The following is a 27,054-nucleotide window of genomic DNA, read 5'->3' on the forward strand; positions in this document are numbered from 1 at the left end:
GTGAGTGTGGTCTAAAAGGTCGCAGGAGTGTCTTGAAGGTAATGATCACATTAATTAAGAATATCAAGGCTGGGCGTGGTGGCGCACGCCTTTAATCCCAGCACTCAGGAGGCAGAGGCAGGTGGATTTCTGAGTTCAAGGCCAGCCTGGTCTACAGAGTGAGTTCCAGGACAGCCAGGGCGATACAGACAAACGGTGTCTCAAAAAAGAATATCAAAAATATTTTTTGTTGTTAATTCTTAGAAAGTTTCTCTTCTAACAGCAACTGACATAAGTAACCATCTGAAAGAAAAGAAAAATTGAATAAGAACTTGCTGATGACATTTTTATGTGAGTAAAAACAGAAAGCTACCAATACACAACCAAGATCAGAGAAAAGCAGTTGATTACCTTGTAAAGGAAGATAGAAGAGATCTCCGTAACATATCAGCTTTACGCCACGCAGCAGAAGGCCCTGAAAGGTAGAAAGTACATACTCAATTCAGGTATCAGTATGACGCTGTTCCATGGTTTTGATAGATAGTGCCAGAGCCATGCTGTAAAATTGAACAGGCCCCAAATTGTCAGATGAGCAACACAGTGACAGACCACAAGAAAGGAGATGTGTTTAGAGATATTCCCAAAATTAAAACCAGAGCCTTCTCTGCCTCAAGACCAGGGATTACACATATGGGGATAATGGGCTGTTAGCATTTCTTAGTATTGGCAACAATCTCTTCAGAGATGGGAGACAAATGACACACTGTCAGATGGCTAAGAAGGGTGTAGCTGAGTGATAGAGCACTTGCCTGATGTCCAGGGTAGTCTGAATTCCATGCCCAGCATTGAATAGAGAGAGCTAGTCAGGAAGAAAGAGGTAAATAGCTTGAATTGGAATAGGAATGGTGTGGGGAAGAATACGGGCATGAGAGACCTACCTATGCTTTGGTAATTGTGCACTGTGGCACATTTAAGCACATACACTGAGGTGGCAAGATAGAAAGCACATTTCTGAAAACTTGGAATTTCTGTGTTATGGAAAGGCATGCACATTCACTAACTGAGCAAGAGCGCACCTCTGCATGTGCTTCAGACTAGTTACAGTTGATGTACAGCACCTAGAGCACAGCGACTGTCTTCTCAGATTTCATGTGAAATGCTTACAGTGAGGAAATCAGAGCACACAGGCTTCTCAAACTGGAGCTTATTAATTTAGCTCACTCTACTGCTGGTTTCCAAGGCGTGGGCATGAATAAGCTGTGCTGCCTCCGCCTAGAAACTGTGGAGCTCCATACTGTATCCCTCTCAGTCCCAAAGAACCTGATAGGACTCTCAGCCACGCCATTTTATTCTCTTTCCAGTCTTTTTGTGTTTTCAAGCTTTTCATATCATCAGATAAGGATTTAATCAGTTTGTGCCGCTATAACAAAATATCAAAGATTAGATAGCTTAAACAGCAAGTTGTTTTTCTTCAGAGTTGTTGAGGCTGGTCAGTCCCAGACTAAGATTCTGTCACCTCCCTTTTTATGAGGCTTCTTGCCAGTTGCTACTTCTTCATAGTGTGTGTTTGGTCATAGAACAGAGAGCACTATGCCTTACCTTGATAAGTCACAAGTCTCATCATTAGGGACCCTCCCTCATGGTTTCATCTCTTCTTAATTCCTGGAGGCCCCATCTCCACATGCAATTTCATTGGTATCTAAGTCTGTAGAGTGGGGAATTATCTGGGGATTGAGGAAGGAGATTCATATGATGCATTCCCAAAGAAAAGAGTAAATCCATGACCTAGGGAAGTACTATTACTTAGAAAAGAAAACCTCTCCTTAGCATTGATGTTTAAGTACTATGTACCACCGTATGGTCAGCGCCTTGTCAATGCCCATCCTTCCCTTCTGTTTCTGAGGGAATCTGGAGTAGAAATTCACGCGTCATTCTGAAATCAAATTTGACAGTTTGTGATACAGGAAGAAATTTTAATTGTCTCTGGTAGTAAGGATTGAATTCAGATGTTTGCATATGATATGCAAACCCTGTACTACTGACATATAGCCCCAAATCCACCAGAGATAATCTTGAACATGGTTTCTGGAGAATGACACCACACTTGTATCTGCAGAAAGCAATTTTCCTTATTTTTTTTAAACCCATTTTACTTAGGAGATATTTCTGAAATTTGTTTAAAATTATTTTGCTTTACTCCAAAGTATTGAATAAATCTGATATTTATGAAAAGGTTTTATCTGTCTAATGTAGACACTTAGACTTTAATTTTTCAATCTAAGTAAATTATCTGTTCTAAACTTCATAAATTAAATGCTTAGTAATGGTTTTTCTTAGTTATTTGAAAATTTCCTAACAGTGTTTATACAGAGATTTTCCTACCAAGCCAACTTTGTGTCCTTGCTTTTTTTTGAATATTGGTTTGGCATAATGTCATTTATAAGAGACTCTTTCCTTCAGCATGCTGCTCTGTTGCTTTGTCCCTGGTGAATGGAAATTGGTGCCAGAGTGACTACCACTTGGCTGATCATTTTTGTTTCTGGCTTTGTTGGATGTAAAAATATTCTTTGATAGTGGTTTATTCATACTACTTTTATTAGAATAAGACTCACTTTAATTAAAAAAAAAACTTTAAAAATTGAAATTGTTATCTAAATACTTGAGACCAAATTTCTTTAGGCCCCCTAGTGTCTTTATATATAATTATAAGATGCTTAACAACTTTTCATTTGACAGTCATCTTTTGATGTAATTCAAAATTAATTAAAGCCAATGAAAAATTTATGAATGTACTACTAGAATAAAAAAGAAATTAAGAATTTTCTGATACTCTTTGGAATCAATAATAAAATATGTATGTTAGTGTCTTTAAAAATAACATTATCTAGGCATAGTAACTCATTCTTTTAATCCCAGCACCAGGAGGTAAAGTTCAAGGCCAGTCTAGTCAACACAACAAGATCTTGGACAACCATTCCTACATAGAGAGATCCTATCTCAAAAGTCAGAAATAAACAAATAAATGTGACTTTTAGAATTTTAATAGTCTATCCTTTTTTGATAATTGATTTTAGTATAGTCTGTTGAGCGAAAATATATCAACATAAACATGATTAATCTGTGCTTTACCATCTCAAAAGTAAAATAAGAAAAAGTACATAAGAGTAATGTTTTCTAAAAGATGCCACATTGTGGCAATTTTAATACATTGCAGTAAAACTGGTAATTGGGTGGAAGTGTAGTCCACATAGGAAGTCTCCAATTCATGCATCATTCTTGTGTCTAAAGTGCACACAGCTTGGTTAAAAGTATTAATCATATCAAATACATCATCCTACCAAGGTAGCGCACACTCAGATGTCACTGTGGTGCTTTCCCGACATCCCATAGAATGTGTGCTAAGGTGAGCTTGCTCTATCTGCCATGCTCACGAGGCATTTCAGTAGTTATCTTTCTGGTGCTGTTAGTGGAAGGGAGGGAAAGGTTTGTGAAATCTTGCTTAGTTAGAGTACACCTTGATCCACACTATCTGGTTTAGAAAACAGGAAGTCATTATATATAGATTGTTATTGGTTCTTTATTATCCAGTCCTTGAATATAAAGGAAAAGATGGTGAGAAAGTCAAGTCTTTAAGGTTTTTTTTTTTTAAAAAGGTGGGTTATCAGTATTTCTTAAGGAGTGAATTTTTTAAAACCATATATACTTTGACAATTCACACCTTTCCTGCCAGCTCTATTTAAACTTCATTCTCAATTGGTTAAAAAGAATAAAAATCATTTCACTTGTCTTCTTTGCCGGATTCTTATGGTGATATTAGTCTTTCTTTCAGTTGTGGTCAAAGTCTGTATTACTTTGGCTTCTTAGAGTACCAGGCTTCCTGTAAACTGAACGGTAATGTTAAGCACAGAGGCCCTGGCTGACATCTTTCCATTTTATTACTAGATAGAAAGGTAGTGATAACGTAATAGAACAGAGTGTTCCAGAAGCTATGTTAGTAGTTAAATAGCAAACAAATAGCCTTGTTTTAGCGCATCTGCTTCTCACAGTATCGTAGAGAGAGAGCTGCTGAAACACAGGGGAGCTTGTCTGAGGCCTCATCATTGAGGAGAGTTAAGCTGCTGTATTTATGTTTTCATTCCTACAGTTGAGCACACTACACTACAAAGGTATTTGTGGCATGTAAGCATAGAGGGCCACACAGAATAAAATACTGTGCGTGGCAAGTGGTGGACTATAAACTGTGGTTCCAGTGGGCTGTGGGAAGTATATGGTTTGCACCCTTTGACCCGGCCTCATGACGTGGCTCCATCCCGCTGCAGTAATGAATGTATGTCAGGTGTTCTGCTGCATCCCACTGTGCGTAGAGCGCACGGGGACAATGCTCTGTTGACTGCACCATTTAGTAGGAGAAGAGACCAGAAGCTAAAGTGAGAGCATATGGGTGAGTGACACAGTGGCAGGGCAAGAGCAGCAAAGGGAAGAATGAAGAACTCGCACTGGGAGCTGGGGATGACTGGAGGGAAGAGGGGAGCCGTGCTGAGGTAGAGGAGCTAGAACAGGGTCTCTGGGCAGCGTTTAAGCGGGTGTTTCCGGAGCTACAGGAGTTAACATAAGACAGGCAAAGATTCACAAGCCTGAGAACATCACTTTTTGATGCTGTTCTACAGGCAGAAACCCTGCATATTCATTATTAGTCCATGCAGCTACTCAGGAACAGTTTGCCACTATTGACTTAAAGGTACAGGTTTTTCAAGTAAATCTTAGAGGAGCTGTTGTTAAAGTCCTACAAACCTATTTTTAATGTGTTAGGAAAGAATTCTAACTTTAGTAGATACAAAAGATGGAATTTTCCATATATTATACAGATTAACATTTAATCATGAAACTCTTACATCATTCTCTCTGATATTTCCAATAATCGAGATCCCCCAGTAATCTGATACATGACATCATCCGTTTTAAAAATGCATGAAGAAGCTCTTAATCAGAAATGGTATAGCGTTCTTTTATTTGAGCTTAAATTTCTATCCACTTCCACCCAAATTATATTCTGTATTTTGAGAGTCTTTTACTGATTCCTATCTTAGTATGTTCTGTGATGAGCTAACAGAATGTCTTGGTGAGGGTAACTTATAAAGAACAGAAGAAACGTATAAGGAAAATGACTTCCTACTGTTCTGAGAAGCCACGAAGTCTGATCTCAGAAAGCTTATTCCCAAAGAGCATTCTTGGGGGTGCCACTGTGTTGCAAAAGTAGGACAAGAAAGTGCATGAAGCCTGCTAGTGAGGACCACCTCTTGTTTGTAGCAGACTCCCAACACGATGGCGTTAAATCCACTCTGCCTTCATGACCCAGTCGTCTCTTAAGGACACCACCTTTTAAATAGTTTGCAATGGCATTCATGTTTTCTGTAATCCCTGATGGACATATATACCACAGACATTTTCATATTTATTAGCAACAAAAATTAATGTAAGAATCTTTTCAAACACTACATTTGCCATGACCCTAGGGTCCAGTGTTAAAAAAAAAACAAACAAACAAACTTCTTTTAATTCACATTTTGATTGTTAGTAGTCCATAATTAACCAAAGCAATGTGAATACTTTCTAATTCTGATGATGATTAAACATGAAAAGTTTTTTTAATGGCATCTTCTATCACAATGTGATAAGAGTGATTTTTCTTCCTTGAGTTCTGTATCTGCGGGTGATGCCTAGAACGACGTCACTAAGTGGAGTGGCGTACAAAGTATTTTACTTAGTATAGGTAAAATCATGTGTAGCAGAATCTACATTTTGTCCAAGATCACTTAAATATCATAGGGAGATTAAATAATTTTTAAAGAATGTAAGCTTATGATAAAATTTGGCAGAAGACAAAACTTAATTCTTTTATTGTATTAGTCTGAGGGCCATTATATATCCCTATCACCTGAGCCTAGAGCCCTGCCCTAAGAGGGAACTGTGCCCAGATGATCGCCATTCTTTCTGTGACTGCATCTGTTGGGGGGATCTCATATGAGTGAAATCCCACAATATGCAGTGCTTGCCTTTCCTCCTTAGGCATGATGCTTTTAGCTTGCTCGTGCCCATCCTTTTATTGTTTTAGCACGGTGTAATATTCTTGTATGTGGATAGAGTGCCTTATTTATCTGTCATCACTCCCTGAGAACAGATCGTCTCTACTTTGGGCTCTTTGAATGATATTACTATGAAATGTTGTATGAAAGTGCTAATTCTGATACCTGTTAGGAGTGAGTTGCTGGATTTTGTGTGGCTCTGTGATTAACCACTTGAGAAACTGTCGGACTTGTTTTCCAAAGTGACTACACCGTTTATGTTTCTACCAGCAGAGTGGGAGAGTACTAATTTCTCCACTTCCTGGCCAACAGTTGTTATTATCTGGCATTTTGATTATAACTCCAAGGTGTGAAGTCATATCTTACTGTGGTTTTCATTTGCATTTCCTGGTGACTAGAGACCTATATTTGCTTACTGGTTTGGTTTGTTTTGTTTTGTTGTTTTTCACATCTGCTTGGGAGAAATATCTATTCAGAGCCTCTCTTTATTCAATAACTTGTCTTTTTATTATTAAGATTTTAAAAAATACACAAGTGGGTTGGGAAAAATGCCTCAGTAGTTAAGAGCATTTGCTGCCTTTGTGAAGGGCCATGGGCCCCAGGCACATACATGGTGCATAGATAAACGTGCAGACAAACATGCCCCCACACAAAGCAAAAGTCTTTAAAATATGCAGATGTAATTCCTGTACCAAATGCATGGCTTGAAAACATTTCATCGGTTCTGTGTGCTGCCTTTCTACGGTCTTGATAGTGCCCTTATTAGCACAGTTTACAATTTTAAGGACATTACCTTTAATATTTTTATTATTTTATATGTATGGCTGTTTTGCCCACATGTATGTCTATGTGTACCATTTCTGTGCCTGGTGCTGCCTAGAAGGCCAGAAGAGGGTCAGCTCCTCAGGAACTAGCGTTACAGACAGGCGTGAACCAGCATGTGGGTGCTGGGAATTGAACCTGGGTCTTCAGGAAGCGCTCTCCAGCTGCCGTGATAAACTGCTCTCCTCAGCCTTTCTTTCTGTTGGCTGTGTCTGTGTTGGGTGTCATAGCTCAGGCCCATTGTGAAATTGCAGGTCATGAAGGCTTACTTCTACATGTTTTCTAACAGTTTTACAGTTTAGCTTTCATGGGACTTTGATTCATTTTGACCTAGTATTTTTATATGATGTGATACAGGGCATCAATTTTTTCCCATTGAATAAAAAGCTTTTCCAGTGTTAAATACTGGGGAAAAAAATCTTCCTCCACGGTGCAGTGCACTCTGGTGACAACGCATGTGACTGTTAACACTTGGGTTTATTTCCAGTCTTTGAGTTCTAGGCCATTGATTGGTCTCCTCATCCTTATGTCAAAGGACACTGTTGACAACTGGAATTTTGAAATCACAAGTCTCAGTTTTGTTTTACTTTTCCACAATTCTGGGTGATTCGTGGTCTGTGGCTATTTGATCTGCGTTTTAGAATCTCTTGCAAGAACCCCCTGCTGTTCTGAAAGGATTGTGAGGGTTCTGAAGCTCGGTTTAAGGAGCCTCCATCTGAGCAGCTTTACATTTGATGCCTGAATGTGGGATGCTTTCCTGTCTGCTTAAGGCCTTAATTTCTTTTCAAAATCCCTTATGGTTTTCAGAATGTAAATTTTGTGCTTCTATTAAAGGGTTCCTGAATATTTAGAAGTGCCTTCGATGGCATTATGAATGCATTTTTATCTCACTTTCATTCCTGGGTTGTTCATGACAATGTACAGGCATATATTTACATGCCACTTAACAACAAGAATGTGTTCTGTAAGCTGCATCATTAGGTGCTGGGAAAGATCAAGTGTACTCAGCAAACTGCTGATATGAGCCACTCCAGAGCTAAGCGGTATGGTGTAGCCTGTTGATGCCAGGCTACAAATCTACCCAGTATGCTAGTAGTGTTGAATACTGTTGGCAGTTAAAACACGTCAACATGTCTAGATATCAAAACAGCACATCAAAACCATGGTGTCAACATTTTAAAATGATATACCTCACCATGCTTGGAGAATACAGAACTGGAAGTTCCTCTGTGCGAGGCACTGAGTGAGTAACCTTGTGCCTAACTGTCCCTCCATAGGCTGTAACAGTTCTGTGCACTTCCTATGACATATGGATTCCAGTAGTTTTCCTCAACGAAAGTTAACCTCAGCCTACTATAACTTTTTGCTTTGTACACCTTTATCTTAGTGCTTTTGTAATAACATTAAAATACACACACTGGAGCTTTCTCAGTCACTGTTCTGCTGCTTTGAGGAGACACCATGACAAGTCACTCTTGAAAAGGAAAAACCTTAGTTAGCGGCTTGCTCACAGTTTGGGAGGGTCGGTCCGTGATCTTCATGGTGGGAAGAAGGCAGGCAAGGCACTAGAGAAGTAACTATGAGCTTGAAACCTGATCTACAGGCAGGAGAGGGGAGGAGAGACAGTGTACCTGGTGCAGACCTCAGAGCCCACTCCCACATCCTCCCAACAAGGATATGCCTACTCCAACATGGCCACACCTCCTAAATCTTCCAAACCTGGGGACTAAACATGCAAATCAGAAAGCCAGTGGGGGTCATTCTCACTCAAAGCACCACATTACCTATGCAAAATATTTCTTTAAGTTATTTTATAACTTCTATGTAATTTTCCATTTTTAAATATTTTCATTTTTAAGCTTTTTCTTACAAGTACCAGGCAAGCACAACTGTTATTCTAGGTCTACCCATGGCAGGAAGACTAACCTCAAAGCTAGATATATCACAGCACCTTCTGCTGTAAACCCTCAGAGACTGTAATGCTGCCATTTCCTAGAAGAACTTGACTTTCTTCTGGACTTCTTCCTGAAGGACCTCCCTGAGGCTAATTTTAAGTTGTGTGTGTGTGTGTGTGTGTGTGTGTGTGTGTGTGTGTGTGTGTGAAGTATACTTAAAAGTAGTGACTAAAACTATTGTTTTTGTAGTAAAACAGTCACAGAGGCATTTATCATAATCAAGCACTATGTACTGTGGATACTTAGTTTGTACTTTAATCCAAGTGTAAACATAGTAGATTTCTTTATATCAGTTCCATCATAGACTCATGAGTTTTATGTTGTTTATATATATTACATATTACAAACAATAGTTATGGCATAGTAGTTTTTCAGTTCTATCACAATTTTACATTAGTTTGGTATATTTACTCCATTGCTTACCAAAATATCTTTGCTTAGTTCACAACCATCTGATTTTATTAAAGTGTGCGTGTGTGTGTTTGTATGTGTGTGTTGTACTAACACTGTATATTCAAACATATGTGCCTGTGTGCACACAGTCAGTGGAGGTCAGAGAATGTGAGGTATTCTGCTTCATGGTTTTTGACTTTATTTCTTTGCGACAGGGTCTCTCCCTGAACCTGGAGCTAGATAAGGGTGGTGGTGAGCAAGCCCCAGTGATCCTTCTCCGCCTCTTCCCGTCCTGCTCAGCCCTGTTCTTCCAGGCATGCCTGACCACTCGTAGCTTTTGATGTGGGCACTGGGATGGACTCACAGTGTCGTTCTTGCACTGAAAGCGTTTTTTCTCCACTGAGTCTTCTCTCCAGCACCAGCCACAGCTGATTTCTAAAATGTGAGTCTTGTGTCCTATAACCTTGCTAAATTTAGTAGTTCTTAGTGAGTGCAATTGCACTTTAATGGGTGCCTCATGATTTTCTACTTAGACAAATCCTATCATCGCTGTATGGTAATAGTTTTACTTCTTCCTCTCCAGTGTGGATGCCTCTCACTGTCTACCTAGCTGTCCTGGGGAAACTCTGGAGAACAGCGCTGAGCAGAAGACATGTTTCTCTAACCCTGCGAGTAGCAGGAACGTGTCTAGGCTTTCACCGTTAGCCATGCTAGTGTGCTTTTAGCGTGAAAAGGAATTGGAGGGCTGGGGAGATTTGCCACAGAGATATGGGACTCAAGTTTGAATCCCCAGAAGGCATGGACAACTGAGTATAGTCGTACAGTTCTTTAATTCCAGTGCTTCCACAGGAAGATGAGAGTTAGACACTCATGGGCCAGCTAGGCTGCAGTATGCACTGGCAACCAACATAAGAGAAACCCTGTCTCAAATAGATTGGAAAAGAAGAATACACCCCGAGGTTGTATCATGACTTCCACATGTATATTGTGAGCCTGGATTTCCTGACCATACAAGATAACCGTGGGGCTTTTGTTGTATTGATCTCAAATATCATATTAATTTTACCTAATGTGATTGGCCCAGAACTCATTGTTAGGAGACAGTACAAAGCTCATAGTATAAATTTAATTAAATAAATAAATAAAATTTAAAAAAGACCTGCTGTGGGTTTCAAAGAGAGTGAACATTTTGCTTACTGGAATTAGAGGAACAAGGCCAACTGAGTATATTTTGCACAAATGAAATTATTTTCTGTTTTTTCCTCTTAAGCGACTGATTATTCACTCATAATTTTGAGGTTGTTTGGCTTGCAATTCATTTTACTTTTCCTATTATATGATCCCAGCTCTTTTTATATCTTTTAAGCAATCGCAGTGATACTCCTAGCTTGAACTCTATTACCCTTAGCAATTTTTGTTTGGATTTTAATTGAAAGCATTTAAATAGGAAGTGATATATACGTCCAAGCAATCAGCTATGCTCCTCAGGCGTGAAAGGATCACTCTCCTTTGTGCTGGTCTGAACGTAAATAGTGGTGATATACTTCCTACTTCTCAACAGTCGAGGTCCACCCAGAAGCTTGCGACTATATAGAGTCCCGGAAATGTCCTCATTCCCCTTTCTAGCCTCTGATATCATCTCTTAGCATAGAATCATGTTAAATGGGCACGAGGCTTGTGTTTGAACCAATTAAAGGGACAGTACCTTTAACTTGCTAAGAACAGATTGCAGCTCAAGTCCTAGCCATCTGGCACCTTCTTGCCCTTGTCCCACAAGTGCTGTGGGCTAGAAAATGTGGGCAGTGCCAGTTGCTGGACGATTACCCACAAAGGGCTTGCTTTGGGAGGAATCATCTTCCTGAACACAGAGCAGCGTGCTGTCCCTTTAAGTTCTGAAATTTAACTGAATATATTTGGTGAAGGTAAAGCAGTTATTTTAAAAATACATTATTCAGGGATCACAGCGGTGCTTTCAGGGATTAAAATAGTCTAAACAGTATGTAATTTCAGGGTTTCTAAGATCTGCATAGAATTAGCATATCCAGCTGGATATAAAATGATACGTAATACAACACCCACCCCACCCCACCCCACAAAAAAACTGGTTTTCTCTGCATTGTATGTGCCTTCTTTGGTTGGGAGAGAAAGATAAAGTATTGTATAGCCTCCTATAGGAGATACTGTAAGGGCTTCAGAAACAAGTGCACTCTACATTTGAAAGGCTCCCTGTTTTCTTCGCAGGTCAGATGAGCAAGATGCAGAGAATGGTGGGTAAGCATCCCAGAGATTAAAATGGTACCTACCTACCACATAAAGAAAACTTAATGAGATGTTATCTAAGATGACTGGCAAATAAGTGCCATTCAGTGTGAGCTAATGCCTGCAGTCCTGGAAATAAGCCCACCTTACAATTTACCTAGAAGAAAGTTAGCAAAACTAGATTCAGTAACAGCTAGTATAATTTACTTCTTAATAATGTGTGGGAGCTCTTTTTCTAAACCGCTGTATTTCCAACTTCATAGGCAAACTGTGAATTATTTAGTGTCTTCAGAGAATTCCCATCATTGTCTCACCTGCAGAGAGCTGGGGAGGATAAACTGAATCTTTATTTAACTCTAAATGTGATTTCTGTACATTTAAGACCACTTTTAGAAATTATACGTATACACTTTTGTGTCAATTTAGCAGTTAAAACTGTAGCAATTATTTCTGGAAGGCAGAAAGAAAAACTGCACTCAGGAAGGTTCTGAAAGTGGCTGTCTGCAAACTGGTGAAATCCCGAGCCTCGGAAAGCCACATTTGCTTATCCAACAGCACATGCGCACCTGGGCCCCGCAGAGCTGTGCATGCTGCGCCTGCCGTCCAGCCCCAGCCTCTCTGCTCCCTGGCCCAGACATCATGGAAACAAAGCTGACTCGTGAGGGGAAAGAACTGTGTGCGTCCCTTCCCTGTCACATTTCTTCTTCTAGCTCTGCCAGCCAGCAAGTGGATTATATCTACACTTGATTCTAAGGAGCAGTTTGCAGCAGGTGGATTGTATCTACACTTGATTCTAAGGAGCAGTTTGCAGCAGGTGGATTGTATCTACACTTGATTCTAAGGAGCAGTTTGCAGCAGGTGGATTGTATCTACACTTGATTCTAAGGAGCAGTTTGCAGCAGGTGGATTGTATCTGCACTTGATTCTAAGGAGCAGTTTGCAGCAGGTGGATTGTATCTACACTTGATTCTAAGGAGCAGTTTGAGTTCCGGTGCCCACTGAAGCCAGGGCCGTCAGATGCCCCTGACAAGTCCTGGTGTTGGGAATCAAACTTGAGTCACCTAGAAGAGCAGTATTTGCTTATCTTTGTGAATATGCGTCTTTCTTAATTCCCTTCTCTCTCCAAACTTTGCCATTACCAGAGGAAAGTTCTACTTTATCATATTGCTATTAGTGGAAGCAAAGCAAAAATCTTAACACAACACTACAGATTCCCTGGATCATTTCTAATGGATATACCAGCTCACACCATACAGGGGACAGCAATCCAGAAAGAAATCCTTAAATCCTTTCAGTTTGGCCCCAAATTTCACCTCCAAACTGAATTTGCTATTTTCAAACAATGATATTCACAATTATTTTAATATATTTAGTATGGTTATTCTTATTCTGTTCATAATACTGATACTAAATTTTCTACATTTGTTACAAATCATAGAATCTAATCTGTTGTATATTTTTTTACTCTAAGAACGTCAATATTAAATTCTTAATTCCTATAGAGCTATAACTTCTGAAAAGATGAAATGGCCTGCCATTTTTCTCATTAGCTAAGTGTTTGTTTCTTACATATTCAAGACCACTATAAAGATGGGCATTCTTCCATTATAGAAATTCTTTTCATAACTTGAGTTTGCACACTCCTTGGCCACTGCTCCTACAGTTCCCAGGTGCATCAATTAAAAGTTGTTTCCTGTGGATCACGTCAGGAAGAGTTCAGAGTCTAAAGCTCTTCATATTGTGGCTCGTCGCTGCTGCTTCACCTGTCCAGTGAGCTTGTGTTTCAGAGAAGAGAATGGAATCCAGGAAGTCTGAGAGCCTTGCTGAAGCCCTGTGGTGCAGCAGGGAGCACTGGCACCCAGGGCCAGGCACTGACTTTCATCTAGAAATCCACAAATAATGGTATATAGCTCTAGTTCTTAATAATTCCATTCCCTCTCCCTGAAACAATGGGAATGCTGTGGAAGGGTAGTCAGGAGTTATTTATACATTTATAGCTTACTGTTGATGAGCTGATTTATTGTGTTTTCTAATGATTCAGTGTATTTTCCTTTGAGAAGTTCCAAGTCACTTATAGAAAGGTTATTCTGGTAAAGCATTGTGGCTCTTAAAAATATACAAAAACTGAGGCCTTTAAACTTTTTCTCGTATTGTGAATATTTGGCCCATTCTCAAGTCATTGTTAACGTTATTGACACCATGATTTTTATTGGGTGGGCTTTCCTCCAGAGCGGGGAGTCACACCGTGCACTGCATAACAGCACACAAAAGAAGCCAGCAGAGTGCCATTGTGCCATTGTGCCATTGTGCCAATGTGCCATTGTGCCATTGTGCCATTGTGCCATTGTGGCCGGAAGGGTTAGGGATTATAGACTTCCCCAAACAAGATCCAATGCTTTCACTTAGGCTTAGATTTTACTTCTCAAAACATTTAGGTGTAAAAACTTGAATTATGATTTGTAAGTCAAGCCAAGTTTGCTTTAGGAAGTTATGCAATAACTTTAGTGTAAGCGGGGCCATGTCACACCTGATTTTCCTGTTTCCTCATCTCCCATTCTTAGACATTCAGAGTTCCTTTACCCATCGGCTCCTGCTGGCCCTGTTGGTTCCTAGCTTTTCACCTAGTTGATTATATTCTGTTTGTTTTGGTTTTGGTTTTGGTTTTTTGAGACAGGGTTTCTCTGTGTAGCCCTGGCTGTCCTGGAACTCACTCTGTAGACCAGGCTGGCCTCGAACTCAGAAACCCTCCTGCCTCTGCCTCCCAAGTGCTGGGATCAAAGGCGTGCGCCACCACTGCCTGGCAATTATACTCTTACCTAAAAGTATTGTCCTGTAAAATTCTAAAGATGATAAACTTCTAAATTTCTATCAGCAACTGGATGATAAAGTGTACTGTATACAGGCTGTGGAATATTACTCAACCTTGAAAAGGCTCTGATTCAAGTCACACTTGTGAATGGATCTTGAAAACATTTTACTAAACATAAGCCAGTCACATCTGCATAAGATCCCTCGAATAAACCAATTCATAGGATTAAAAAGAAAAATATAGTAACGATTGCTGTGGGCTCAGGGAAAGGCCAAATGAGGACTGGTTTATTTAATGGGATGATGACAGTTGTAGCAGTGGGAAGTGGTGAGGACTGTAGACCCTGAAGGGCCTTGATGCCTGTCATTTAGACATTTAATGGCAGGTTCATACTGTGTAGAGTTTGCTTCAGTAAGAAAGCAATACTGACCTGAGCTCTCTGTGACATGAAATAATAGCACACTCCTTTGGGTTCCAAGTGTACGCTGAAGGAGCAGCCGGCCTCCTACCATTCTGAATGGCTCCTTCATTCTCATACAGGGTGGAAAAACCACAGCTGTGTTTACTTTTCCAACCCCATCTTCTATTTTGAAATATAACCTGTTTGAAAATGAGAGCCAAGGTCAAATAACACAGCTTTCTGCTCACCTCTTCAGTTTGCCAAACATTGTTTTTCTAGTGGAGTTCTAGGCTAGGCGAGGCCAGTGAGAGTAACACTATCACTCCTGTGTTCAATGGCAGAATTGAATTTGCCTGCCTCAGGACATCTGGATGCAGAGGGGTACAACATAGCTGCTTTCACGTTTGTGCATATATGAAAATGCACAGTGTGAGCCAGCAAGATGGCACAGTGGGTAAAGGCACTTGCTGCCACACTGGAAGACAGAAGTTTAGTCCCTGGAGACCACGTGATATTAGGAAAGAACTGACCTCCACAAGTTGTCCTCTGACCTACAAAACACCGTGGCATGTGTGTGTTCCTGTTCATTCATCTCTCTCTCTCTCTCTCTCTCTCTCTCTCTCTCACACACACACACACACACACACACACACACGAAATAAATAAACATAAAAACTTTGTTTAAATGTACAGCTTATATTTACTAGTTATAACGTTTTCAATTGTGAGGACAAAGAAAATGGGCCTTTTCCTTACTAATCAATTGCCCTATTTGTTGAATTATTTCTTATTTTCTGAGAGTAAGCCTGGAAGGTTAACTTTACTCAGATTTTATATTGACCTGCAGGGTAAGCATAACACCCTCCTGATAATTACATCTGAATCCTGGTAAAAATATGGCAATTCTCAGTACATATTCAAAATAATAAGTTTTCAAAATGATGGAAACGGTGACAGCATCGGGCTCCAGAATAGTGGGAACAGCAGAGCATGTTAGCTTTGTCCTGGGATAACAGGCATGGTGTGGACGGAGTACAACATATAGCTCAGGGTTCTGAGAGGCATTTACTTTACCTACCTTAAGAATTGCAGATGTTCATCCTATCAGCATACAGACAAAAAGAACAAAAGTCATTACTGTTCGTTGTGCATGTATGAAAATGCATACTGGGCCTGCAAGATGACTCAGTTCTGAAACAAGGAAATCCAGAAAGAAAGGTAAAAAAAAAGTAAACAAAAAAATTATCGTTTAAAATGTTTACATCTTCTTTTATGTATTTCTGACTATATTTATTTGTATTATATATGTATATATATGTATATATATGTATATATATATAGTCTATTGATATATAAATCCAAACTTGTATAACATAACTATTTTTTTCTGAGCTTTAAAAGTAGAAAGTATCAAAAAAAATCTACTTATTTCCTAGGTTACTGTATATGCAGGCAGTTAAAGTATTTTTTTTTTGTTTTACACAGGTAATACCATTTGTTGAATGAGATTTATATTCAGTATGCAAAGGAAATATACATGATCATCTTTCATTATTGATCTGAAAAAATGGGAAGGAAAAAATGTGATCCCGTTGCATTACAGGCTGAAGAAGTTGAAGAGATACATTCATAGTAAATGAGGCTGTATAAATGGGAAGTTAAGTCGAATCTAATGTGACTAATAGGAGATATTAAATTCTTTAGACCTGTGGTGCACATAAGAAGCTTGAAGAAAGTGCATAAAAGCCTGAGCTGCTTTGTCACTTTGACTGTGATCAGATACTGTCGTTCTCAAACCAGGTCCACATGTTGTCAGCTGGGTCGATGTAAGCCGGGGTAAGATGCCTAGTTGAACTGCTAATGGAAGCTCTTATTTCAATAGTTGCATGGTCTTCACTTTTGGACTTTCACTGTCCACCCAGTTGGCATTTATGAATAGAGGCCTGGCTAAATACACAGCCTTAAATACAATACGCACGTACCCCAGACAAAGTAACCTCTGAATACCCCAGACAATAAAGTAACCTCTGAAGTTCTTTCTTGGTTGGCCTTTACTAGAAGGCTTTGATTAGGTTAATGTTGTCAGATTCATTTAAAAGAAGGAAAGAAAGACTAGTTCCTTTGTAAACATTACCAATATTAAATATGTGTATGAAATTCTGCAGCACTATAGTAAATACTAGGAAGCACTGAGAAATGGCCTGTGAGATTCCAACAGGAGTCTACATGAAAGAGGGGTGCAAATGTGTGGGCCAGGAGGTCAGCAGGAATCTAAGACTAGTACACGTGCCCAAGAGTCTGTTTCTGTCCAGCCTTTGAGAGTGGAAGAGTAGGGCTGAGTGAAGAGTGAAGCAAAACAGCAAGGAAGCCAAGAGCTCAAAGCTCACAAAAGGAGTCTGGAGCCCTAAGCTACACACAGGTCAGAGGCAATTAGCACTTGTGCACACCTGAATGGTTATTGGTGAAATCCGGTAGAGAAGCAGACATGGAAGGCACAGATTTCGGTGAGTTAGGGTGAATGAATGACTGACAGTCAGTGTCAGCTACTCTCCCTTTCTCATATAAAACATAAAAGAAAGCGCTTGATGATGAAGTAGGTGCCACCCTACTGAGTGATAGGTGTGAGGATCATTTTGATCAATGTCTACTTTGCTTAAAGGAAAGAACAGTGCAAAGATGTCTGATGGGCAGACCTGTGTCTCGGGAGAGCTGGGACAGTGAGTAGTTCACTTTGGATCAGAGTCCTGGTGCAAAACCAGATATGCTTCTGGGAATGGCAGAGGAGGAGGTAACCCTGATAGTCCCCTTTGCATCTGAGGAGTAGAAGCCTGCTCCAGCTGCCCAGGAGTGAGAAGGTGATCTAGGGCCAGGAAAGAGGAGAAAGGTGGCATACACATGTGTGGTAGTAATGACAGGGAGGCCTGCTGGGGAAATGGGAGATGTCTTCAGGCCAGACATCATTATTGTTTATAGAGTAATTTAAAACCTGCTTTTAAAAAAAGAAATGGTTGGGTCAGCCTTTTGTGCTCTGAAAATTAGCATCCAACTCAGACTCTGCTCAGAACCTGCCCTTACCTCCCTCACTCCTTTTCTGGAAAACTGCTCTCCTCTGCCAGTTCATCCCACTCGAGCTGGCTGGGTAGGTGAGTTTTCAGCTTCAGTCAGGCTACTTTTCCAGTACATGAAACAGATGACAGAATGGACCAGCAGCCTGCTTAACTTCCCCATCTCTTCTGCACGCTCAGCTGGATGTTGTTGAAGTTGATGTTGTTGTTTCAGCTGGAGTGCTGAGAAAAGAAAGGCAAGTGGTTCTTGTTCTTCTCCTTCTTCTTTCTCCTCCTCGTCCTCTTCTTCCTCTTATTCTGTTTCAAGAAAGATGGGACAAGCAGGAAACACATGTAGGTGGAAGTGGTAAAGGAAAAGGCAGGATAGGGAACAAATACTAAGAAGAAGTTGAGTCAGAATATGAACTAAAATGATGTCAAAGGCCAAGAATAGGAGAGAGATCAGAGAGCACCATCTCTCTAACCCCACTTCTTACAGTGAAGAACCCATCCTAATGTGCTGCTGAAACCAGCTTCTTAAACTAGAGTCTCTGGCCCCAGGGAGTTAGTGCTCAAGCCACTTTTTTGTGTGCGGATTATTCTCTCCCTAATGTTTTTCTATCTGTGGCAAAACGTTCTAGACTTTTGCTTATTTCTGCCACCTCACCCCTCAATTAAAACCACGTCTGGGCTGGAGGAGCAGCTCTGTGGGAAAGCACGTGCTTCGGAAGTTTGAGATTCTGGATTCCATATCTAATACCAAAACCTAAGAGTCGACCCCATGCCAAAAGCACAGGAGAAACAAAGAGGGGTGGGTTTGGTTCCACTTAAAATGCTTGAGTACTCACATCAGGTGCTGTTCTGCTCATTACAAATGTGAGAAAAACAGAAAACAGCCCCTGGTTTAGCAATATAATTTTTTCCAAGTGAGAAGAGTTATTATTTGTGGTTTCCATAGTTGCAAGGGGCAGAGTTCAGTCTTATGGCACTTTTATTAGCAACTAGGTTCACATTTATTAGCAACTAACTTTAAAAGAGGAGGAAGAGGAGGAGGAAGAGGAGGAGGAGGAGGGAGCAGCAGCTTGAACACTCTTCCCTTATCTGTGCTGTATCTTATGTCACCTTCTGACCTCTATCCCCTGGTGCTTCTAACTTAGATTTGCCCCTGTACCTCACCCCACCAGCTAGAAGCTGATGTAATGAAAGCAGATGCCAGCTGAAGCTAGAATAGAATGGATGGCTATCTGGGGAGATAAAATGACAGTGTTACTTGTTCAAGCCATTGTTCAGAGAAGCATGTCTTTTATTTATAGACATTACAGTTTAAAGGCATGGAAGGCCAGAGCTTGATAGTACCTTTTCTCTGTGTGACTTGCTTCCTGATATGGCTACCTGTTTTGTTTTGTTTTGTACCTAATTGTATATTCTTTCAGTAGGTTCTGTTGCTACTTTTGTTGAGGTTGATTTCTTAATTTCAGTGCATCAACATTTTGCTCTTCTAGGACTCTTTTGTCTCTGTCTAAGGCCTGAGTTGCAGGAAAGGGCAAGCAGCTTCTATAATGCCACAAGTATTGGCTTTGTATTAATCAACATTTATAGTTTGCTTGGGGATGAGAAAAAAGATGGGTGTCAGTAAGTTTGCAAAGCTGGTACCTGCAAGTAGATTTCATGGCAGTGACTGGACTTTTGAACAGGGCAGGGGGCGGGGGAGGAAATGTAGACGGCTATCCAGATCCTGAAGTTCATTGCCACACAGGGGAGAGGCTCACGAGAGGGCTGCTCTAGGAAACTGGCTCTGTAGCTCTATTCTTGGAGGGGTTTTGTTTTTTGTTTTGTTTTGTTTTATTCCTTAACCTCTTAGAAGACTCTTCAAATGGAAGTCATGAATTGTTATGGCCCTCCTTCCCGAAGAAATCCAAAGTGAATCTGGCCCGCCAGTTTTTAACAGGTTACCTGATGGCCAAGCAATTGTTTTTACAGACCCAAACGAAAACAGCTCGTTGTGAACATGGTTGTTGGTGATATAGACAAGGACATTAATTTTCCCTGTGACATTAAACCAAAGCCTGGCATGCTGCACTCATCTCTGACAGTATGAGGGAAACTACTGCTTTGGGGAAGAAGTTTCAGAGCTCGATGAAGGACCTCAGAGCCTGGAACCATGACCCAGCGCCATTTCGGGGAACAGGAGTACTCAGAAAGCAGTGAGTCTGCCATCTGAACATGATGTTGGAAATGGTTTTCTGCAATTTGGCTATTAACCAAAAGGCTAATTGATTCTTTTCTTCTGCCCCATTGTAGTTAACATACTAATTCTTCCCAGTAAAGATCCATTTCATTATGCAAATGCAAAAAAAAAAAAAATCACAAGACTCGCGTCTGAGTGAGGGTTGCTTTCTGTAGAGACCCAATGCACCTGTTCCTGCCCTCAGCCCCCACCTCCACCTCTACGAGCTGCCAAGCTAGCGATTCAGGGGTGTGGTTTAGCTGGTCTGGGGCCCTTGAATTTTGACTCAGATTTTCTTTGCGACTTGCTCTTGTTTTGCCGTATAATTTCTCTCCTTCTAGCTCTCAGCATGCCAGCAGCAGCTGCATCATGGCACTCACCCTGCTGCCAAGAGGGCAGGCAGCCTCCTTGGAGACTGTAACATTGCGCTAAGCCAACTGTTAAGAGATGGAAGCTGGAGTCCTACATCCAGCACAGCTGAAATTTAGATCATTCTAGGAGGCATTTGGTAGATTGCTGTTAGTGGTATTTTCTTAACTAAATAAAACTTTCAAAAACTTTGATTTAGGAAAATTTCAGACTTGCACAGAGGCAAAAGGAATTCTGTGGCGCAGAATTCCCACATGCCTTCCTATCTGCCTCAGCCGTCACCATCCTGGGGATCTTTCACTGTCCGTGGGTTTTCCCATGGCTTATCCAGACTGCTAGTAGACTTGTTCCCATGGGGTGAATTTATCTACAGTTACAGTTGCTTTTCCATCTCTTTTCAATCTCTGCAGGATGTTTCTCCATCCTTTCTTCCAAACCATAAAAGAAACTAGAATCTTTTTCCTTCTACATTAAGCATGCTATTTAGTGATCACTGTCTTTTGCAGTATCATCTCAAACTGTCACAGCTCAATTGATCTGGTGTCTTAGCAAAGCACAGGCAAAGTAGGTTCATAGGGCAGAGCATTAAGAAACCATTGCTTTGTTTCTCCATTTCGTTGCTGACAATCTGTTTGTACTGAGATGTGTGAGTTAAATGTCCTGTCTCATTGTCCTCTTACCTTTCACATAGCACACACCCTGCAGACCTTGTACGTGATCTCATTGAGTGTATGTACACTTTTAGAGCAGCTTAGGTAGAGCCTAGCACCCAGGATGTGTTCAGCACATGATAGCCACCATTGCCAACCATTTTGTCTCTTATTGCTCATTATACAGACTGGAGGGCTGAGGCCCAGAAGGCTGCCTTATCAGAACTTGAACAAAATGCCATGTAGCCCAAGTCCTTTATGGTACTAGATATGGTTTGGTATGTCCTTGCCCTCTAGAAAACTGTTTTTGCCGGATAAGAATGATTTTTAAAAAGAAATGCAAGATAAATGTATAAATGGGAATAAATTCTGCTGCTGGAGAGTTAAGTTTCAGAGTGGAACATGTCAATGGGTAATATACCACCTCCTTAGTGGGAAAGTTGGCAGTTCAATACTGAACAAGTGTTCTGTGCACAAGCACAAGAGAGCTTTGCCAGCTATGGTGGCTTATGTCTTGAATCCCAGGACTTAGGAGGCAGAGGCAGGTGAATCTCTGTGAGTTAGAGGATAGCCTGATCTACATAGTAGTAAGTTGCGGGACAGCCAAGGCTATGGAGAGAAACCCTGTCTCAAAACAAAAGGGAACGAAGGAAAGAAAATAAGAAGGAAGGGAGGGAAGGAGGAAATAAGGGAAGAAGGAAGGTAGGTAGGTTAGAGTATAAGATGAGCTAGCCTAGGAACTAGGATTTGGTACTGAGATTGAGAAACAAAGAAACATAAACCAGAAAAGGAAAGTGCCAACATTTGATCTGACAACACAGCTAAAGAAACAGAGAAGTTACACAGCCTATTTGCTTATTGTTCTAGGTGGGTTTTTGTTTTGTTTTTACCACAACAGTATAATCTAGACCCTGTGCTCATGATCCCTCTACCATCTTGATTTCAGTAACCTAAGCCCTAGCACACATGTAATCTTCAGGAGTTTATGGTGCACACAGATGCTAGTTCCTTTTCAATTTTTTCCACACAAGCCAGCACATAGTGAGGGCCTTTACATGTCTGGAATAGCTGTCATTCTTAACTGCTTCCTGTCTCGTTGGCTGACTTAGCATTGTGAATATAAGTTAGAGTGGAGGCGTTCAGGGACTGTGTCCCATATACCTTTGCCTTTATAGTAAGCTTTCTCATAGCAGGAGGTGCTATTACTGGTTTTCATTGCAAACCTTAGAAAGTTCTTTGGTGTTGTGTACCCATTGTATAAAATGGTTATTAGGATTAAATAAAGTTATGTTTATGGGGTCAGGTTTATGGGTAAGCAGTACTGGGCATACAGAAAGTAATGGTTTAAAGTTAAAATTGTCATGAAATTATAAGACAACTATTGATAGCCATGCCTTGGGAGCTTTGCTGATTCCAAGTCGTTCCCTAGACTCGTGTTCCTTAAGGGCCCTTATCTAGACTGCTGTGGAAGAAGCATTTCCTTCTCTATTGACCTTCCACGAGGTTTTTTTTTTTTTTTCCTTGTCTTTCCTTCTCGTTATCTTTAACTGTGTCTCCCAATTTAAAATGAAAACACAAGTAAAAAGGAGTATCTCTTGGCATCAAATACCTTTCCAACATCACCTCACGTGACCCGTTCACTGCATGTTCTCGCTGACTTTGCCCAGCAGAGCTCACTGGCTGCAGACTAAAACCCTATGGAAAGCTCTGTGTGATGTCTGTCAGGTGTCTCATGCCTCCACCACCAACTTTCAGTGGTGCTGCCCAGACCTGCTCCCAGCACTCTTGTAGCCCATATCTGGGTGGCTCCATCTTCTCACTGTTAGACCAAGAACTTTGGATTGATTCTTGACTACACTCTTGTCCCTATACCAGCTTCGTTTTATTCATAAATCTGGTTGAATTTACACCCAAACTCTTTCCAAAATTCAATCATTTAATCTCACTTTGCTGTTACAACCTTAGTCAAACATGACAGACTCTCAGTTCCAGGCTGTCTTCTTGCTTATGTTACAGGCTACCCTTCCTCCTACCCAATGTCCACTGTCAAATAGCAGCCAGAAGACTTCTAAGATATCTATTAGTATACATCTTCTACACTAATATGTTCCTCAACACGTTTTCATCCAACATGCAACAGTATAGATGCATCAAATACACATAAGACTGACTTAAAGAAGCCAAAGCTTCCATCCTGGGTGGTGCATTCATTGAAAATTAAAACATGGATCAAACCACTCCATACTATTAGAAGTCAGGATGGTGTCTGAGGGAAGAGAAGATTGCAACTGGAAAAGAATTCTACGTGTTCTGTACCTTTTATAGGGCTAGCTACCTTATGGATTCCGTTTGTAGGAATTTAGCAATTGCTACAGTGACAATGAATGTACCCTCTCCTGTAGGTACTGTATACTTTAATAAAAGGTCTAACAGAAATGCTGTTTCTCTTCTTTAAAGTTTTTCTTCTTAGACAAGGAATCTGTCAGCCTTTGTCACCATTAGAATCTAAGCTCTGTCTCTGCTTTCATTCATGCAGTGAGCATTTTTGAGCACTCGGTCCTGATTAGGGCATTGGGGAGATCGATGAGCACAAGAGATAAAACCTGCTTCTGAGAGATGATAATTAGAATGAGTCACAAGCATATGGCAAGACACTAAGGGCTAGAGACAAACAGAAGTGGGAGACAGGGAGGCCGAACAGAGGTGAGAGGGTAGCATACAGTGTAAATAAGAGGAGAAGCTTTTCTCAGAAGGTGACAGATGGGCCAAGACCCATAGGGAAGACAGGCTAGTAGCTCAATGTAGATCTGATAGAAAAGCCTCCTGGGCAGAAAGAACAGAAGCAATGAGCCCTGGGAAAAAATAGCCTGGGAGTGAGTAACAAGAGCCAGGTCACAGTAGAATTGGAGAAGTTTTGGCCAGGGTAGTCTAGCGGGGGATAACTGGTCAAGGCCTGTTCAAGAGGAGCCTGAATAGGTCTCTGTGAAGATAAGAGGCATTCTGCATGAGGTTGAAGGCTAAAAAAAGACTTTGTTCTCCGAGATTATATACATTACATTTCAGCGGCTTATAGAAGCAAGCCATTCACTTTATTGCTATCCAGACACTTATTTCCTGCCACTCTACCATTAGTGGGTATTTAGATCGACAGAGGGTTCTCTGAACATCCTAGTCAGTGCTTGCCTTTTGCTAAACTGGTGTAGCCAAGATATGCTAATTTAAAAGAAATGTAAAGACCAAGGTATATGGGTATTTATTTGAAATCTTGTGCAAACCGCGCTGGTTCCAATCTGTGCTCATGGCGCACACTAAAGTCAAGCCTCACATGTGGCACACAAATGAGTGCGATGTGCCAAGGGTGGGCTGCAGAGACATGGATCACTTGACTTGAGCATCTTAGCATCTGCTTGAAGATAGCAACTAGTAAGAACTCACAGCAGAACACCTAAGGACATCTTGGACAGTTTGCCTCATAGGTATTCCAAAGTAGACAGGGCTGATAGAGCATTTCACAAGGAAGCAGAGCACTGAGCAGAGCCTGGAAGCAACCATGGGATTTGTGAAAGCAGCAACGGGCTCTGGGGATGCCCCAGGGTTGAGGAAATAACAGGAATGCATTTTCCTTTAAGGGAGATTTGGGTGGCCACTCAGAGGAAGAGCAGACTGTAGGAATTTTAAACCTTGTAGAGACTTGGATGGCTGGATCTCTCAAATGGGTTCAAATCTGGCAGGTTTTATATATTACACATCTCCCAGGCTTTTTGATGTACTGATGCCATATTTACCACTTCTAAACCTCACAGTTCATATGTTGTAAATGTTTTTAATGTATATGTATTTTTAGACCGGCAAAGAAGACACATCCAGCGTGACTGTATCAGGCCCCGAGACAGAGAATCAGACAGGCCAGACTCTGCAGAACAACTCACTAACAGCTGAGCTCCTGAGCGATGTGCCCTTCACCCTGGCCCCACATGTGCTGGCGGCACAGGGCACCATCAGCGACCTTCCTGACCACGTACTCTCATACGATGTCGGCGACAACTTGTCCCGATTCTGGTATGATTTCACTCTTGAAAATTCAGTCCTCTGTGATTTGTAGTCTTTGTGTCTATGCATACCCTAGCAGCTTTAAAGGAAATGAGGCTGCCCATTTTATTGAACCTGTGTGATGTTCTTTGTCATTTCACTGGTGGCGGCCTTGAGGCAAGCAAGGATCATAAAATAAATAAAATAGCATCATATTCATGGTTTTATCTTCAAAATCAAGTGAATTTATATAAAAATTAAAGTCAATTTAATGAATGGAACTGACTTTGGGAAAAAATATGGATTCAGACCACTCATATTTCCCCATGTGATAAAAGTCCAATTGTGGAGAGTATATGAGAGGCACAGGGTGTTTTTGCTGACACAACAGTGAAAGAGAAACAAGAACTTCCCTCGCTCAGTTACCAAGGCTCAGCAACCTGAGCATGGAGCGGGTGTGAAGGGCCTGGGTTCAGAGGAGGCTATGGTCCTATGCAGTTACTCTCACAGTGTTTATGAATGAGGTCAGACAAACCACTAGGGAAAATTGAAACCTCTTCGAAACACCAGCCCTTCTTTGCTGATTCAAGACTAAGGGAGATGCTTTGGTTTTCTTAGACTCATGTGGCCCTCTCCACCCTCCTGAAGGATCGCTGTGTCCTTCTTTATTCTCATCCCTGCTGAGTGTGTTGAAGCCCTTTCTAGAGAACTGTCCTGTGGGTCCTTCCTGACCACGTGTGTTCCCAGCTCGTGGGTCTGCTTCTGCTTTCACCTCTTCTGCTTCCTAGATCACTGCTGATAAGCCCTGGTTAGAAGTGTGTTGGCCGCAGTACAGTGGCAGGGTTTGACTGTTAAACACACCCAGTTGAATGATGCTCCAATTAGTGTGTAGGCAGACACCCAGATAGGACTAGAATGCCCACTGTTTATTCCAAGTAAAGCTGAGCAGGATTGCTGTCGGTCAGTACACGACTAAGAGAGTTGGTCTAGAGTAACAGGGCCATTTCCTTGCCGTGAAAATTTTAAGTCATTTCTTTTGATTAGTTATAATTTATTAATTCTGTGCCAAAGGTTTTTAAGTATATTTTTTCACAAAGAGAGAGTATCAGGAAAACTAAACACTGTGCAGAAAAGTACAAGAGTTTTTCTAATTTTTATGTGCTCTGCATACTCATTTAATAAATGTGGTGTGGTCTTCATAAAACATACTGTGTGATTTAAAGTTAAAGGGACATTTGTGATGACAAAATTATACTTCCTTTACAGTTAACATGACTGTGTGAGATTAAGGCTTCAATTAGGTCTTTACATAGTTTTCATAAAACATCTACATAGGAAATATGCCTTATTTTTGGCACAAATGTGAACATTTTGTAGCACTTCTGTGATGGTACATCCTTTTTAACTATCCATGTTAATGTACTCTCAAAATTGAATGTAAAGAGATTGTTCTTTTGCTTAAAATATGTGAAAATTTATATAATTATACATTTCATTTATATGTATGTCTTCCGTGTTACAAATGTGCTTATAAGTACTTTTTGTCTAAAATTGTTATATTTAAAGAATGTGAATTGAAATAAATGTTTTGATTGTTTTCAGATCCACAAAATGGCTTTCATTGCATTAGTAATATCTAACTACAAGTTGTAGACCTTCATAAATGGCAGATTTAAGTACATTATGAATTGCAACTTGCTATTCTGTATATAAATCATGTAGCTATTTTAAAACTGAAGCAAAGATTACAAATCAACCAGCCAACCAGCAGACTCCATTTTACCCAAGAGAAAACTGAGGCCTCGAAATTCAGATAACTTCAAACACCTAGTTAGTAAAGTGTATACCTAAAAGTGGTGCCTTCCCAAGCGTGAGCTGAGCAAGGCTGACACCAGTGAACATCTCTCTGGATGGAGAGAAGCTCGGGAATTAATTTTAGGCAACTGAGGAAGGCTGGGAGCAGGCAAGGGCTCTTCCCAGGGAAAACCACATCATTGGTTGTCCAGTGCCAAATAGTCAGCCCTGAGAACATGCA

At 40.7% G+C, this 27,054-nt stretch overlaps 1 protein-coding gene across 2 annotated transcripts in view; it reads left to right on the top strand.

Moving 5' to 3' along the window:
* Positions 1-26,631, top strand: part of Umad1 (UMAP1-MVP12 associated (UMA) domain containing 1) — a 169,480-nt gene extending 142,849 nt beyond the window's left edge. For both annotated transcript variants that reach the window (NM_001302353.1, NM_001302354.1), the window contains one exon: positions 24,835-26,631. In NM_001302353.1, coding sequence (NP_001289282.1) covers positions 24,835-25,092 — 258 coding nt within the window. In that variant the 3' untranslated portion in view covers positions 25,093-26,631. The remainder of the gene's footprint in view (positions 1-24,834) is intronic.
* The last annotated feature ends 423 nt before the right edge of the window (positions 26,632-27,054 follow it).

Source organism: Mus musculus, chromosome 6 (genome assembly GCF_000001635.26).
Source record: "Mus musculus strain C57BL/6J chromosome 6, GRCm38.p6 C57BL/6J".
NCBI lineage: Eukaryota > Metazoa > Chordata > Mammalia > Rodentia > Muridae > Mus > Mus musculus.